At 53.0% G+C, this 16,380-nt stretch overlaps 1 protein-coding gene across 5 annotated transcripts in view; it reads right to left on the reverse strand.

The window, feature by feature from the left end:
- Window positions 1-2,807: 2,807 nt before the first annotated feature.
- The window catches only part of ASTN2 (astrotactin 2), a 358,363-nt gene continuing 344,790 nt past the window's right edge, over window positions 2,808-16,380 (reverse strand). For all 5 annotated transcript variants that reach the window (XM_082009184.1, XM_082009183.1, XM_082009180.1 and 2 more), the window contains 3 exons: window positions 12,129-12,229; window positions 10,696-10,879; window positions 2,808-3,477 (listed from right to left, as the gene is read on the reverse strand). In XM_082009184.1, coding sequence (XP_081865310.1) covers window positions 3,240-3,477; window positions 10,696-10,879; window positions 12,129-12,229 — 523 coding nt within the window. In that variant the 3' untranslated portion in view covers window positions 2,808-3,239. The remainder of the gene's footprint in view (window positions 3,478-10,695; window positions 10,880-12,128; window positions 12,230-16,380) is intronic.

The following is a 16,380-nucleotide window of genomic DNA, read 5'->3' on the forward strand; positions in this document are numbered from 1 at the left end:
GGGAGCTAGGTGCGCTTCTCGACAGGTTAATAGCTGTCAAACTCCACAGCCTTCCTGCCCGGGAGTCTAGACTCTTCCACCTGCTGTGTACATATTAACACAGGCTTACACACAACTCGCTCTGTATACGTACCCGTACGCAACAGCCAGCCTCACCAAGGATGCGACGCGAAGCTCTCCAGCAGCCTTCCAAGGTAAGCAGCAAGAATTAAGCCTGCGGTCTCTGCAGTGGACACCGCTGCAGCACGGAGCCAGGGGCACAGCCAGCCCATCCGTGTGCTGCTTGTGTTTTGATCTCGGCAGAAGCCAGGGCTGCCAGAGCTGAAGGTCTCCTTCCCATCGCCGTCTGCAGCAAATGGCCCCGTGCTGCAGGTTTTGCCTCTTCCCCCTGAGCGGGGATGGGTATCGTGGGTGCAAAAAATATCACCGTGGGAGAGTTCGCGGTATCAGAGTGGAGAAAAGGGTGCCGAAGGGCACCCAGCCCTGTGCTCTGGCTGCTACCTCCTACTCCCAACCCTCATGTTGGTCAGGAATCCCATGAGTAGCATTAGCCCCGTCACACCTGCGACTGCCTCCAGTCCCATCAGCGGCGTTACAGAAAACACAAGCAATTTGTCTGTCAGGTCGGTCAACATCGGCTCTCGCCTGCCGTGAAACCGCAGCGCTGCTCCCCGTCGCGGCACACACTGCACGGGGCTTTCAAGAGAAATGAATCATCTCCATGCAAAAACAAACAAAAACAAAATAAAACACCACGTTTGTAAAATACAGGGAAAGGCACAGCTGCGGGCCAGAGCCTTGAGAAAATAAGACGGCTTCAAAGCACCCGGAGGTGCACCCAGCGCTAGCAGCAACACGCCGACGGGCCGGGACCGTGCGGTTGTTGCTGGCCCCGGCAGTCCCGGCGTGTGCCGCGTCCTGCCGGGCGTCTGGGGGGGACCCGTCCCGTGGGGCGGTGGGAGGGGAGGGTCAGCCCCGGTCAAGCTGCATCAGTGCCTCCGAAGAGAGCGTTAGGGGTTTTCGGCGCCGCCAGCAGTGCACACAGCGGGTCACGGCGGCGCATAAACGAGCGGCTCGGTGTCACACCGCGGTGCCAGGAACACCAGTCCGGGCACCGGCCGGGACGCCTGCACATTTGCACGAGCGTTTTGCCGTGTTTTGTTTTACACAATAGCAAGGTCGATCGAACGGTGCCTCACCTCCTCCCACACCAGTGCCTCCCGCTGCGGGAGGCGCACGATCCATACGAGCTCCAGTCTCCCCGCGGCTCACAGACCCGCTTCGGGCCGAGCTGGGGCACGGGGTGCTGGGCGAGTGCTGAGGGCCGCGCCGGGGCTCGGCAGCTCCGGCCAAGCAAATGCAAAATCTACGTTCGTCTGCAGCGAGTCACAGTCTTCTCCTCCGTGCCCCCGACCAATTCTGTGGCCGCCAGATACCTCCGACGGGCTGAGGGGTGGTTAATGGGCCGCAGCCCTGCTGGGGGTCGAGAGAGGTTTTAACATACATGGCATCGTGGTCCCTCCATGGCCCTCGTGCTCGGTGCTCTACAAGCCTCAGTGACACAGCGGCCATAGCCCAGATCCCTCAGTGTCACTGTCCTCTCCCTCTCCATCAGAAAAAGGGATTTAGCTTAAAAATTAAGTCCTCAGGCAGCCTGCAGTGCTGTGGCACTTGCTCCACGGGCTGCTACATCAAGGCGAAGTTTTCTGTGAACGCCGGCGGGACTTTGACCAGGTACTGGAGGCCTTCCCGATGCGCAACGTCAACGTGGCTCAAGACAAATGAAGAGACACAACCAAATAGAGGGGGAAAAGAAAAAAAGAGCAGTTTGGAAGAAATGATCAGAATTATTTGAGTGGGTGCAAATCAGGCAAATAGGTTTAGCTCAAGAAGAAAAAGGTCTCTGGTTGAATTTCCTCCACATCAAATCCTGCACCTTTGTTTGGTTTCAAAACATTTTCATTTTGAAACTCACCTCTTGCTTGTTTGCTTTTACGTTAAAGGGTTAAATAACCTGAAAAACTAAACAAAACTATTTGCTTTGCGCTGACTAAACCGATTCATTCAACCCACACTGTTCCCTTTTCCCCCCTCCAGGTTTGTTGTTTTGCTTTAAAAAGAAAAAGCAATAGCTTTGAGCTGATCTGATTTTTGGTTTTTTTCCCCTCTCACCCTCCCGCACTTTTTGGTTTGGCTACCAGGCTGAGAAATGCATTGCCCACAGGGATCCTGGGCCAGCCTAACCCACATCTGACAGTAAAGGAAACCAGATTCTCCATCTCTATTTAGCCCCTGGCTTCCTTCTCGGGCTTTCCCACACGTCTCCGGCTCCCACCGGGGCTGGCGGCCTAGCCGGGTGCTGGGGAGGGAGAGGACCCTATGCCAAGAGGCTGCACTTTCCCCTCCTCTCGGCGCGTCTTGCCCTCGGGGTCAGCGCACGTTTCCAGATACGGCCCCTCATCTCAGGCACATCCCGGCCTGGGGACGGCCGCCAGCGATCCCCTCTCCGGTCCTGACACCCTGCGAGCACCCCGGAGGCGGTGGGACGGTGTCAGGAAGAAACACCAAGGAGGCAGCGAAGATGGACTTAATATGAATCTTTAATGCACAGAACAAGCTGCCGGGAGCCTTGCGAACGAAGGCTGCGCACGGAGCCGGTCCGTCGACTCGGAGCGGTACAAAAGCCCAGCTTGCCTGCAGCGTCCCGGCACCCCTCTCTGGGACCTTCGCCGGCAGCGCAGTGTCACCGGCCACCCGCGCCGCCTCCTCCTGGCGTCCTCGGCCACCACGGCACCGGGGCCCCTCGCCCCACAGCTTCTGCCCGGCGGCAGGGCAGGCAGGGCAGGCAGGGAGGGGGTCACCCTGTGCCCAGCAACTCCCCTCTGCCTGGCCCTGGCCTTGAGCGGGTATCTCCTCCTCCCAGGGTTTTGGAGTGTGTAGTCCAGGAAATTCAGTAAGAAAAGATTAAAAAGGAGAGGCTTTTATGCTGAGTCAAATTAGGTAATTTCTTTTTTTTTACCTCTTGAAAAATTAAAAAAAAAAAAAGGAAAAGAAATTAAAGTCCAACTTGCTGATTTCTTGTTTCTCTGCCGTCTGCGTGAGAAAGTCCTGTTTGGCCTCGCTGTCCCCTTCCACCCCCTCTGAACACCACCCGAACCCCACCAGCCACTCAGCACATCACGAGTCCTCGACTCCTTGGAGTCCCTTTGCCTCCCACAGCTCCAGGCCCGCACCTTCCCTCACCGCCCCTTGGACTCCCCGTACGTGTTGCGCAGCATGGAGACCATCTTCTCTTCGCACGTTACTTTGGTGTCCTTTAGGATGCTGTACCAGACCATGCCGGGCGGCCGGACTTCTTCACTGCGGCAGAACAAGTAGGGCATGGTCTCGGTGCGGCTCTGGACGTAGGCACTGCGTAGCAGGGTCGAGCAGTGACTGCTGACCTTCTCCAGCCTCCTCAGGATCAGGTGGGCCTTCCTGGAGGGGACAGAGAGAGAGACGGAGCAGGGTGGGCAATGAAAAGAGGAGACCAAGAGCGAGGACTTCTGCATTCCACCACTAGCTCTGTCTTGCGACAAGAACGGACGAGACCCGTTGCCCGAGACCCGTTGTCTTTCCCGTTTCAGGTGGAGAGAAGCTCTGTTTTGCCCAGAAGTTCTGGGTGTATCTACTATTTCAAAGAACCAGGTCAACAGGGCTGGAGGGACCTCAGGTCTGACCCACAAGAGCAGCTTTGGGTGCCCTGGGGACACTCTCTGCCCCTGGTCACCACCACCACGTGCTCCGGGCAGGCTGCAGCGCATGTGCTGGCCCCCGTGCACCTTGGCGAGACCCCCAGCTCCTGACTGAGGAGCCCAGCCCTCCCTTTCCTGTTTTCCCAAGTCTTCGGGAGGCAAATGGCCCAAAAGGACTGAGACGAGAAGAGAGAGGAAAAAAAGCACAACACATTAAGACAAAACAAAATAAACCCGTAAGAAACCAAGAATCTTCTCGTGGGAGTCTGCAAAGTGCTAAATCAAACAAAGGGAGGGGAAGAGGGTTTACTTCAGTGGTCTGAAAGTCTCAAGATCACAGATTATTTCCTCTCCCTCTGGTGCCACAGGAAAGCTCTGGATTCGGGGCTAGGGGATTTTGCAGTTCCTGCAGGAATGTAAATTCCCGATAATGACACGTCAGGGGCAGCGCTGTCAGTCAGCGAGGCATAAACACGGGGATTATTTGATTATGAAAGCTGAGCGGCGTTGCAGCTCGGGCCGTGAGCTGCCAGCCACGGGGGAGCGATGGGAGCCCGGTGCGGCCGCGCGCCCGCAGGCGCCCGGGGACGGGACGCTGGGGAAGGGCTGGCCAGCGTCAGCCCAGTGCCGGAGCAGAGGGCAGAGACGGCGGCAGGAGGCAAGAGGGCATCCCGGCGGCCCCAGCCAGCGACAGGCCTCTCCCTGCGGAACGGGAGGACTGGATGAAAGGCTGCAGGCAATCGCTGCTCCTCCAGGGCCGCACGCAGAAAACTTCCCCGCTCCTCCCCGGTGCTGATGGGCTCAGGGTCGGCGCTCCAGAAGGGAAGAGCAAAGGGACTTGGCCCTTCTTGGACAACACTACGTGGTTCCCTGTATGGAGTCAATCTATAAAGACAAGCCTGACTGGGCAATTTGAGCCTCATTAGCAACACACACACATATATAACAATGTTGTCACGCACTGAGCTGTGCCCCGCTCTGAGAGAATAGCTCTCCTCACGCTACTGTCCACAGCAGCCACCTGACCTTCTACAGCATCTGGTGCTCCCACTGCAGGTCAAGACCTGACACACTGCCAAGAAGAGGTCCTTAGCTGCTGGACGTCTGCTGCTTGTTATGAAATTCTACGATGGCATTAGATGCTTTCAAGTAAAGACCGATTGATTAAAGCTCAGCTCAGCAGCAAACCGAAGTCTGTAGTGACTGTCACCACAGCTAACAAACTTCCAGCAATTCACAGTCACTGGTGCTGGAAGGGACCGAAAGGCATCATCTGTGCCATTTCCTTGCTGGGATCAACATGCTTTGATGAATATCTGTCTAACCTGATCTTACAGCCAAGAGCTGGCAATCTTTCCAGTGCTCACCAGTCCTAACACTGAGAAATTGTTTCTTAACATCCGCACTGCTCCTTCCTTTTCTTCCAGGGCAGGCCAAGCAAGCACCGGGCCCACGGTTACCTCACAGGACAGACTTTTATGTGAGCTCACAGTGCTTGGGAGGAGAGCAGGTGGCCAGAATACCCTTCTCCTCAAAAAGGATAACTACCATCTCCCTAAGGTCACCCTTAGTTATTGTAAATCATCTCTACTGCCAAAAGGGGATGTTGGCCCTTCTCCAGCCCAGATATCCTGGACCTGAACGCTGCACTGACATGGGGAAGTTGTCCATCTCAAGGCCAACCAAGCAACCCATGGATTTTCCCCCAGATTGGGTCCCACTCCAGCTTGCCACAAGGCCTTTTTCAGCCATAGCAAGAGGGGAGCAACAATGAGTGGCCATGACCAGCCCTTGAGGCAACCCCCAGTGGTGGGTAACCATGACTTGGCCCTAACAGCACAAGGAATGGACTCCCCAGCACGCACCTACACGTCTGCTGGCCAAGCTCTTCTCTTCCTCTCCTCCCTTCTCACAACTTCACCTTTTTCCTATCCCCCACAGCTTTCTTCACCCACCTCTCACTTCTCTCCCGCACAACCTGCCTTTGCTTCCATTTCTTTTGTCCTTCTCTACCTTTCTATTTTCATTACTTGCTCCACCATATTTCCATGATCTCCTGGATTTTGCTAAAAATCACCATGTTGTCCTTGCTTCCTGCTACATACTCAGGACTCCTATCCAGGCAAATATTCCTATGCGTAAGGAGCAGCTCAACGCTGACAAGAAGTCCAAGGGTCAAACCATCCAGACCTGCTGATGTCTCATGTGCCAGAAGATGTGCTCCTCGTGGAGCTGGTCTCCACATACCTGCTGCATCTGCAGTCGTGCTTGGTGCAATCGGGCCCAGGAAAGAGCCAATGTTTCAGGGTGGGATGCAGCACACGACGGGTTGGCCCTACGAGGATGCTGAAAACACACTGCGCCGTGGTCAAGGAGGAGACAGGGTGATGGGGAGAGAGGGAATCAGGCCCCTTGCTTTTGGTGTCCAGTGCCAAAGCTCCAGTTTTGATGGTTTTACTGCTTTGAGTCATTTATTTTAGTGGGGTAATGAAGTCATGTGTAAATGTTAGATTTAGCTTTCGGCTGTCAGCTGTTCCCTCTTTAAAAAAATAAGGAGAAAGAGAGACAGAGCGGGCGAGGGGAGGGGTGAGAAAGAGAGAGAGGCTTTTTGGTGAAGGCTGGGTAATAAATTACAGGAGCAGTTCTTGGGCTGCCAATTTAACACCATAAATCAAGCCCTGGGTATTACCCAAGTGCTCCCTGCGGAGGGCTGTCGGGTCAGAACGACCACCTTTTCAAATACTGGAAATGAAATCTTCCTAAATTCTGACCAACCTCATCCCTGCCAGAAACGGTAATTTATGGCCTTATTAAAGGGCAGGAATCGGGAGAGGACAGCAGGGGAGCGAGCGAGGGGGGAAGCGCTCTCATGGCTGCCTGTGGCCAGACCTCGAGCTCTCAGCCCCCAAAGGGATGAAGCAGCCCCCTTCCCCCTCACCCCGCAGCCTAGATGGGGGGTGCCCCCACGTTGGCATGAGCCGGGGTGCCCTCCCACCTGCCACGTGCCTGCCGCAGGGGCCGTTGTTTTAAGTTGGCGCCAGCCAGGGACTGATTCTGGTCTCCACTTCTGTGACGGATTTAGGAGGTCACAGCCGCAGTCATAAATGATGAAGAGGGGGATTTAAAAATAGTGATGGCTCTACACGGCTGCTTCCTTCTGCGGTACCTCGTGGCATGGTAGGGGGGAGGAAAGAGCAGGGGGACGGGTGTCTGCTGCCGGGGCACTTCCCAAGGGCTCGTGCATGAGCCAGTGGCCCCACTGCAAAGGAGTGCGGTGCAGTGATTGCACAGGGGACAAGGCACCGAGGTCCGTGGTTGCCAGCCCCAGCTCTGCAAGGACGTGCCCAAGAGCAGGAGACATGTTACCTCCTGCTCTGCCCAGCCCCGGGGATGCTCCTGCAGGGACATGTGTCACCCAGCTGCACAGGGGACAGCAATCACTCACCTTGATGGCTGGTGTGGGACGAAAACGTATCCAGAGCCAGCAAAACCTGCCCTGTCTCACCTGGGAGGAAGGTACTAAAAGACAACGAACCAGCATGAAGAAGCAGAGAAGAAATGATACCTGGGCTGGAGGGAAGGATGAGACTCCTGGGACTGAGGAAAGCATGGCTGCCTGGCTGCTGTGTTCCCACTTGGGGCGATTTTGTCATAAATTCAGATTTTTCCACTCTACTGAGAACTGACCTGGGTCTGTCAGACCCTCATGTGGGAGGACAATGAGTCCGGGACTCGATGGCCTCTTATCACAGCCTCCCATCAGTACATTGCATTCCCCCTCGGTACCAGAAGGCAGCTGCTCTGGAGATGCACTTCATCTCCGTCGGCTGTGCCTGCTGCCTGCCTGGGCGACTTGCTGGAGCAAAGGAGAAGCTGCGAGCTCTGGGCTGATGCCACATCCTGACCCCGTTGCTGCTGGTAGCCACAAATAGGGGCACAGAAGGAAGATTTTAGCTTAATCATTTGTCCCACCTCCTCTTAAAAGCCAGGCCCTGCTTGCAGTGGTCATAAGAATTGTCCGAAAACACAGTAAGAGAAAATAATAGAGAAATCTCCCCGCCACTCTGTCAGGAAGCACTCTGGCTGCACAGATCCGAAGGGCCTGAATGCACAGTAGCGTTAAACCTTCTCTGGTTTAGACAGATTCTTCTGTTTTGTTGGAACAAATTAACTCTATGAGATTCGCTTGGTGTCTGTAAGAGGAAGAGGGGGAGCGGGAAAGGGGTTGTTGTTGCTAAAGGACTAGCAGGATGAGGCAAGCCAGGTGCCAAGATGCTGCTGACCACAGAAAGTCCTGGTTTAGGGCCACCTATGAGCTAAGTTTTTAATGTCTCCTTAATGTAAATGGCCTGGTTGGGACATCTGGCTGTCAGAGTGTCTTCTCGCAAGCAGCTGTTTGCAGTAACCTGTGGCTTTCATGGAAACTGGGCTCACGAGGACTCCAGTGTGATGTATTTATTACACGGAGGCAATCAACTTCCCTCTTGTCGCTCAGTTTTATGAGTGAACATTTACTGTGAAGCTGAGGCTCATCTGATAAACATTTCAAGGTACGAAAATGAATGTCCCCCTGGGAAGGAGAACAGTTCGTCAATTAAAATCGTGTTACGAGATGGCCTCCCTTGGCAAATCCTCACTCGCTCAGTGCCTCTGTTTCTGTCCAAGCTCCCTGAGAAGCACGGCTGGACGGCAGAGCTTCACTCTTGTCAGGAGCCTGGCACCTGCTGCCGCGGCATTTATAGACGCTTCCCCTTGGCTGCAAGTCACACGCTTCTCAAGTACAGAACAGAGGCATATGAGCACTGCTAGGAGCTCATCTGGCTCGGTGAGGAAGACAGACAGCAGCCAAATCGACCACTGACTCCAGATGCAGCTTAGTACAGAGTCGGGCAATACGGGCAATTTAAATGTCACCTTGCAGATCTCCCGGCTTGATGCAGGGATCAGGTTAGGTAGATAGCATCCTTCAATAAGTGTGTTGGATCTCAAGTAACAGAGGAAATAAGGATGTGCAAGGAGAGGCTGATGGTTCCCAGGGATTTAGAGAAACAATTGAAAAGGGCAACCAAGTCTGCAGTACCATCAAAGGAGGAGGAAGGCTCTGTGCCAGAGGCTAATGAACCACCAGAGAAATCATGACCAAGGTCATCTCTGGAGGAGGGCAAGCCCCAAACCAGCTTGGATTTATGTCCGGGAGCGGTGTAAACTGTGGTGAGGAGCTGTCATCCTGGTATTATGGACAGATCCTCAGCTGCATCCAACAAGCAGATAGGAGCAGGGTGGAGAGAAAGAAAATCTTTTCCAGTTATTCATGGACTGCAGGACGCCATTCCTCCATCTTCCTCTGCTTCAGCTTCCCAGAGAATAACATGTTAGATGAGGATGCTGGATGAACCATGTCTCTAAAAGCTTAAATGAGGTCAAGGCTATTTGAATCCTGTAAGAGATCTCAAGATGTCCGGAGGGATACGGCTACTTCTGAGCATTTCTTGCTCAGTGTTTCTCAAGGGGCTGGGTGCAGCCTGGCCTCTCCCGGGACGCTGCTGGGACACTGCCAGCACCCTGGGTGATCTCTTAGAGTCTTACCACCCCTTTCAGTGTATGCTGGGGGTTTGCAGATGCAGAAACAATCCTCTCCCAGCCCTTTTCAGAGCATAAAATGTACAGTAAAGAGAAAATACTTGTAGCATAAAGCTGTATACAGGTAACAGATGAGGTGCTGTGTGCTTGCTGGCATCCTTCCCTTGGGAAAGAGGGAAGGTGGAGAAGGGAATTTTGGACATATTTACAGTTTGTACCACAACCATATACCACTGTGAGAATAAATATATGCCAAGTCAGATAGATAGAGAAATAAATAGAAGGAAATGTCCACAAAACATGCTACTTCTTAGAACAGCCAAGTTTACCACATACAGATAGTTCAATTGTTGACACCTCTGATGGTATCAAATAGACAATCTACAGACAAAAGTAATAATCTGTTCGCCAGCACCTCAACTCTGCCTTCCAGGGGCTCAAAACTGTTTTTGCATATGAATAATCCCGCTGCAGCAGGGTGTTTGCATTGTTGCAAGCATGTCCCCAGCCACACGAGGAGGCAGCAGGTGCCCAAAGCCACACCTGGGGCGCATGGTCCTCTCCTCGACTGTCCACAGGGAATATCGCCTAGGTGTGGAGGAAGCTAGTCGGAATGCAGGATGACAGAAGGGATCTGTCCTGGCTGCAGAATCCATACCACTATGGGGGTCCTGGAGGTCACATCAAGTTCCTTGACACCAGTGGGCTCCACCAAAAAAAGCCCAGGAGGGATTCTGCTGCTCCTCATTACCTAGCTATTTGACATGCACAAATGCTACAAACAATACAGGACTTGCCCTGTATTCCTCAAATATCTCTGAGGTATACAGCTGCCTCTGTATGGCAGCTCTGGATACCTAATGCTTGTCACTGTACACACCACTCAGCACAGACGTACCTGCTGCATTTTCGCTGCATTCCCTCAGGCACCCTTTCCAGCCATCCACCCTGCAATTAATCAGGGCACCTTTGAACCCTGGGGCAGCCATGGTCTCATCTACCATGGCTTTACAACAGAAGAGGATCTGGGATGATCCTGGTTTACACTTTGTCCCTAATTTACACCCTTTGCCCGTTACCCTCAGCTTTCCCAACGCACCTAGCCCATCTGCAGTATCACCCGCCTGGGTCAGGCTGGTTGCTAGATGTTCCACAAACATCCATACAAAGACCACCCAGCTACTAGATGTCCCACAAGCATTCATCCAAAGACCGAGCGGGACCTGATGGTCCTAGGGGATGGCAGAACAGCTTGGTGAACACCAAAAGGGGACTTCTCTCAGCTACAAGGAGAAGGCAATGAGGGTCACATCCAAAGTGGCCAAGCACAAGGGTGCTCCAGGCGGTGGGGCAGGGGAGGACACAGGGGAGGGACAGGTACCTGGGCCCCAGCTCGTCCTCACTGCGCCAGACGAAGTCTCCGAACTTCTCATAGTGGGAGTTGTAGTGGTGCTGGACTCGGAAGAGCATGGAAGCGGAGACCTCCATCAGCGTGTTATAGGCCGTCTGCTGCTCCTTCCCACTGGTGTAGCCGTTGTAAAGGTTGTAGATTTTGTCAGCTATCTCTGGAAAGGATCGGGGGACAGGATTAACAAACAGCCAGAAGGTGCTAACACAGGAGGAGAAGGAGGAGCAAAGCCCTTGGCAGGGCTGGAAGGAGAGGCGGGCATCTGGGATGGCTGCCAGTCCCTTGGGGCTGCCTGCAGCGGGGTTTAGCGACCTGGAGAGCATTTAGCAGTTCCTCAGGCTAATCCTGCAGCCAGCGCCCTGCATGCGCGGGGCAGCCCCAAAGACACCAGCAACGCTCCACGAAAGAACGGGAGAAGGAGAGGAGAAGGGCTGCCAGCACAGGCGGATGCAGCCTCATCCTCCCAGGTAGGGCAGGCGAGCGCTTCCCTAATTCACCAAACCAAAAGCAATTGCACAGCTACGATGCTAAAGGGTAGGAAGAATACAACATTGTTGGTCACAAGACGGTACTTCAGCCAGAAATACAGCACATCATCGTTGTGGGTATCTACTAGAGTGGCTCAGATGTATTAAACAAGAGGGTGCACTCTCTGCTCTAGAAAAGGACCTCTTTTTGGAAATGAAAAAATGCAGAAAACTTAATTTCCTTCCTTTTCTTTGGTCTCCCATTTGCTCCTTTTTCCTGGAAATGCATATCAACATCATGGAACAAAGCATTAATCAAAACTGTCTTTCGTGTGCTTTTCAAAACAGAAAGCAAGCAAGAAAGGAAACAGGCAACCCGCCTTTCACTTAGAGGAATCTTTTAAAATTTGAAAGCAGCCAAGCGCTCTGGGCATAAGAACAAATGGGATTGGTTTCAAAACTGGGAAAGGCAAATGCGCAAAAGTGACTGGGCCTTTACCGGTGTTTCTGATTCAGAACCGAACCAGCTGCCACCGGCACCCTTTTAATCGCCCGGAGCCGAGAGCGTCCCGCACTGCCCACTGCCCTGGCCCAGCAAGGGTTGCCTCTCCCGGAAGAGACCGGGTTTTTTTTTTTCCAGGGGACGTGTGTCAAGCGCACGTTATCGGCTCCCATGGCCGCGCACGGGGAAGGACGCCGTGGCACGGCGCGGCACAGGACCACGGGAGCCAGCGGCTGCCCAGCCGAGGGGACTTTGCTACTGGCCACTCCTGCGGTTTGCCACCCACCCAGATTAACGTCCCCGTGGGTGAATTTACAGGAGCCTTCGCCCTGGGAGAGGAGGGACTGGAGGGGCTTGCAGGGGTACAATGAATAGAGGAAAAGCAAAATTGGGAGAAAATGTCTTCTGTCGTGGAAATGAGGCACCTGAACACTGACCTTCCGCCTTGCTGTCGTCCACCAGCGGGCAGGCTGTCCTCAGGGTGACCGTGCTCAGCTCCGAGTGTCTCCCTCGCGTGTCCACTGCGTAGAGGGTAAATCTGGAAGGCAGGAAGGAAAAGGAAAATAAAGGCTTTACCCCTCGGTCCCACGCTGCCAGGTTGTTATGGGAATCGGCCTTCAGAAGAGAAAGGAAAAATGTGGTCCAGGCTCCTATCAGTCAGTTTTGGCATCTCAGGCTTAGACCAGGAGATGCGCCCGGCTGCGAAGGACGCACGCATCTCCGGGGTGGCTTTGCCAGGCCCCGATGCAAACATTGCAACGTCGCAGCGTTTGCAAGCCGGGCTCCTCTCTGGCCCTCCGGAGAGCGGAGCAGTAATTCCTGCCGTAAACGGGCTCCGTGCTGACAAGCGACAGCTCGTACGCATCCTGTGAACGGCCCTGGAGGTTGTTTTCTCCCTCATTTCCTCACCAGGGTGGGGCTGGTAAAAGGGTGGGAATGATAATTTCACACTTGAAGCTAATGGAGAGCATCTGACAGTAAAATATAGCTTTTGTGCCGGATGAAGCATTGAATAAACAGGCTGCGGCTGCATGGGACATCCCGGGATGCTGAGCTCAGAGTCCTGGTCAGAATATCAAAGCTCCAAAATGAGAATGCTTCTTCGCAGCAGGGACGACAGCCTTCTGTCCGCCCCCGCAAAAGGCTTCGCTTCATATTTATTCACCCCAAGCCAGGCATGGAAACTTGAGCTGGCTTTGACAAAGCGCAGGAGCTGGCTTGAACCCCTCGGAGGTCTGAGATGCCTGGTGGTGGGGTACCCCGCTCCCGAGAACTAACACAGCCCCTCTCCTTATCCTAGGGTAAAGCTGAGCAGCTCTTGCGAGTGCAAAGAGCACCATAAAAGCAGCTGAAGCTTAAATGGGATTGAGAGCCTGAGGTATGTTTACTTAAGAAACGGTCCTAACTCCTTAGCACCCTTGCTGGGGACAGAAGCAATGCCTGCCTTTTCCTCACCCCACACACGAGCCCCCCCAGTCCCCCTCTCTGCTGGCCCTGTGCACCCCACACGCGGCTGATAAGAGCTGACACTTGCACGGTAGCAATTCCCGGAGCAGGACATATTCTCTCCGAGCAATTAGCTTTAGTTCCTCAACAATACTGGCTGTCTGAAAGGATGCCAGCAGACTGCCAAGGAACCCACTTGTGTGTAGGGACAACTCCCATTTTCACAAAGCTGGGGCATGCAGGGGATGCACACGCTGAGCTCACCCAAGGAGATGCTATTTAATTCTTTGGCATGACATCATTTTCCTTAATTTACAAGGAGCGTTGCTCAGAGTGGGAGCATCTCAGGAAGGACGGCTGCACTGTGCAACTTCACAAGTACCACACACAGGCTGTTCTCCCGCTATAATTAAGGGACAGCAACAGAGCAATAGGGTAATATCGAATTCAGGGCTTTGCGTCCCATCCCAGAGGTGCCACCGTCCCTCCTCCTCCCTTCAAGGCGCGTAAGGAGTCTCCTGCTGTGAGCGGGTAAAGTACGTGTCCCTGCAGCTTGGCAGCATGAATCCCCCTCTTTCCAGGTCCAGAAAGCAACAGCAATAGGGGCACCGGGTGTTGGGTGGGCGGACCTCAGCCCCAGCGAGACAAGGAATGCTGCAGCGGGAGAGCTGGGCAGAGACCCCAGGGGTCCTGCTGCCCTTCCAGGTGCTCAGCAGCAGGCAACGCTCTTCTTGCGTTCTTCATCGCCGTCAGTAAGTGCAACAAGAAGCAAGAGGGCTTAACAAGCAGGTTACTACTGCGAGCTGATCTCCATCCCCATACTGGGGCCACTTGCTTAGCCACAGCGGCTGTGGCGGTGTGGGTGGGTTTTTTTCAATGGGTGAGCACAGCTAATGTGTAACCTCTGCTCTGCCCGTAGCGGCTCAGTCAGTAAGGCTCCATTAGCTCTGAGGCAATCAGTGCCAGAGCACTTTCCTTGAAAAACGGCAGACTTTTATCAAAACATAATTGTAATATTTGGCAATTAGTGCCCACAGCACCTATTCCATCGCCAGCGGGGTCAGGAGGAAGCATGTCTGCTTGGCAGGGTGCTAAAGCACATCCAGCCCTTTGGGCGATGTTGAAGACCTGCGTTAGCCCTTTGACTGCGCTTTTCCCCTCTGCCCAGCACACACAGAACAAAGGCACTCAGCTGCCAAGAGCAAGAGCATCTGTACCAGTCAGGCCTGGGTTAAAAAATATATATCAACAAAGAAGCCCTTCATTTAATCATTTTTTCAGATGATGTAAGAAAAAAATCAAAACATAAATGGAAAAAACATCAGAATCAAAGTGATTTTGATTTGGTCAAAAATCCTTTTATGAAAGAAAAAAATAATTGCTTTACCTCACCTGAAAGCAGTCCTCTTTCAAAAACCTTAGAGGAAGGTTTTTCATTTCCATTCACTCTCAGTGAGATGTTTTGGAATCAGCACCAATGAATTCAGCTCTGGTGGAAGCTGGCAGCCCCGGCAGTACGCAGCCCTCTGCACCTCTCTAGCTCCTTCCAACAAATGATCTCAGAGGGTTTTAACACTAATTACAGTCCAAAAGATCACCCTGAAGCACAGCAGTATTAGTAGCTCTGTTTTATCGATGGTAAACAGAGACATATGGGGTGAAGCATCGTGCCCCGGAAAGGCTCAGTGACATGAACAGCGTGGAAACTCGGGAGATGGTGGTTTCCAATCTTGTTCTCAAACCACTTGACCACCCAGCCTCTCTGTGGCAAAACACTTTTACGGCCAGTTAATGGCACTGCGCAGAGTGCTGGGGTTTATTTTTTTTCCTTTATTCCCCGAAACAGACAATTAAGAGAAGAGAGTGCAAAGATCTGCAGCTCAGCGTAAATCCGGCATTAACTGGTGGCTCCTGCTCACCACGTCCAAGAGCAACCGCTGATAGATGAAGGCGAAGAGCCGCCGGCGGGGACGGGGCCAGCCTGGGACCCAACAGGGCACGAAGAGGGCAACCGGCGGGAGGAGAGGGACCACCACCGCAGGGGAGGGATGGGGATGTCTGCACGGCAAGTAAGGGGAGCACGACTGAGGCAAGGAGCTACGCAGAGCACGTGGTGGGCTGGAGTCCAGCTCTGCAATGCTGCGTGGAGATCCTCCTGCCATACTTGTGTCTACATACAGCGTTTTGGGCCAAGGACCAAACCAAGCAGCATCGCCGGTGATGACAATGGAGCTGCACCTGATTACACCAACCCTGATAATCTGTAAAAAAAAACAAAAAGAGGCCAAAGAGCGGTTCTGAGCGTTTTGCCCAAGGCAGAGGATCTCTGGGGTAAAGTCAAAGCCAGAAATGAAAAGGTCCCAGACTCAGCGCATGAAACCACGTCAGACAACCTGGAATGCCATATGGTAGCTGCGATCTGGCAGAGCCTCCTTCGTAACCTGGAGGTGTTTTGTTTAGCAATAAACTTTCCCCATGACATTTTCTCCTGTTCTCCCTTCTGCTTTGCAAAGGAGCTTGAGGCTACCTGCTACTGTCTCACAGCTGATCCTCTTTTTCACCCGTGCCTTCAGTAAGATCATACACGAACACTTGCTTTTCTAGAAATACTAAGATATATTTTGCCCAAAGAGGTTCCACACATGCTCTTGGCAGAGGTCAGCCCCTCCACGCCTGGCAACGCTGCCACCTCTGCAGTAAAACACAGCATATGAAGTGCTATAAAGTAACGCTGCTTAAATGTTTACTACTAAATCAAACCTATTGGGATCCGAAGGAACTTTTAGAGAGAGACAGAAAGCAATTAACATGTGGCCTCGTGAAATGCCAACACCACCTTCCTCGCAGATACCCCACCCAACGCTGGCTGAAGCCTGGATTTTATCACTAGGCTCAAGATGCTTCTTGGGGGAGGAAGAGAAAGCGGAGGGGGGTGTTAAAACTTCGGTTCCGGGAATCCAATGATAGTGGAAGATTGTCAATTGCATAAAAAAAAAAAAAAGAACAACATGTTTCTGTCCTTTCTCAATGCAGAGAAAAAAAGAGTCCAAAACACAAAACTCTAAAGGCACGAAACCGTAAAGGCTGAGAATGAAACCCCAGAAAGTGTTATTTATTTATAGACAACAACATCAGCTCATGTTTTTTTAACTCCCTTTCATGATGCTCATGATGTTTGAGTACTTTACTCATGATCCTCATTTGCAGGAAGGGAGATAAGGACTTCTGTGTCTGACCTTCCTT

Source organism: Phaethon aethereus (genome assembly GCF_964289735.1).
Source record: "Phaethon aethereus genome assembly, chromosome: 20".
In the NCBI taxonomy this organism is placed as follows: Eukaryota; Metazoa; Chordata; class Aves; order Phaethontiformes; family Phaethontidae; genus Phaethon; species Phaethon aethereus.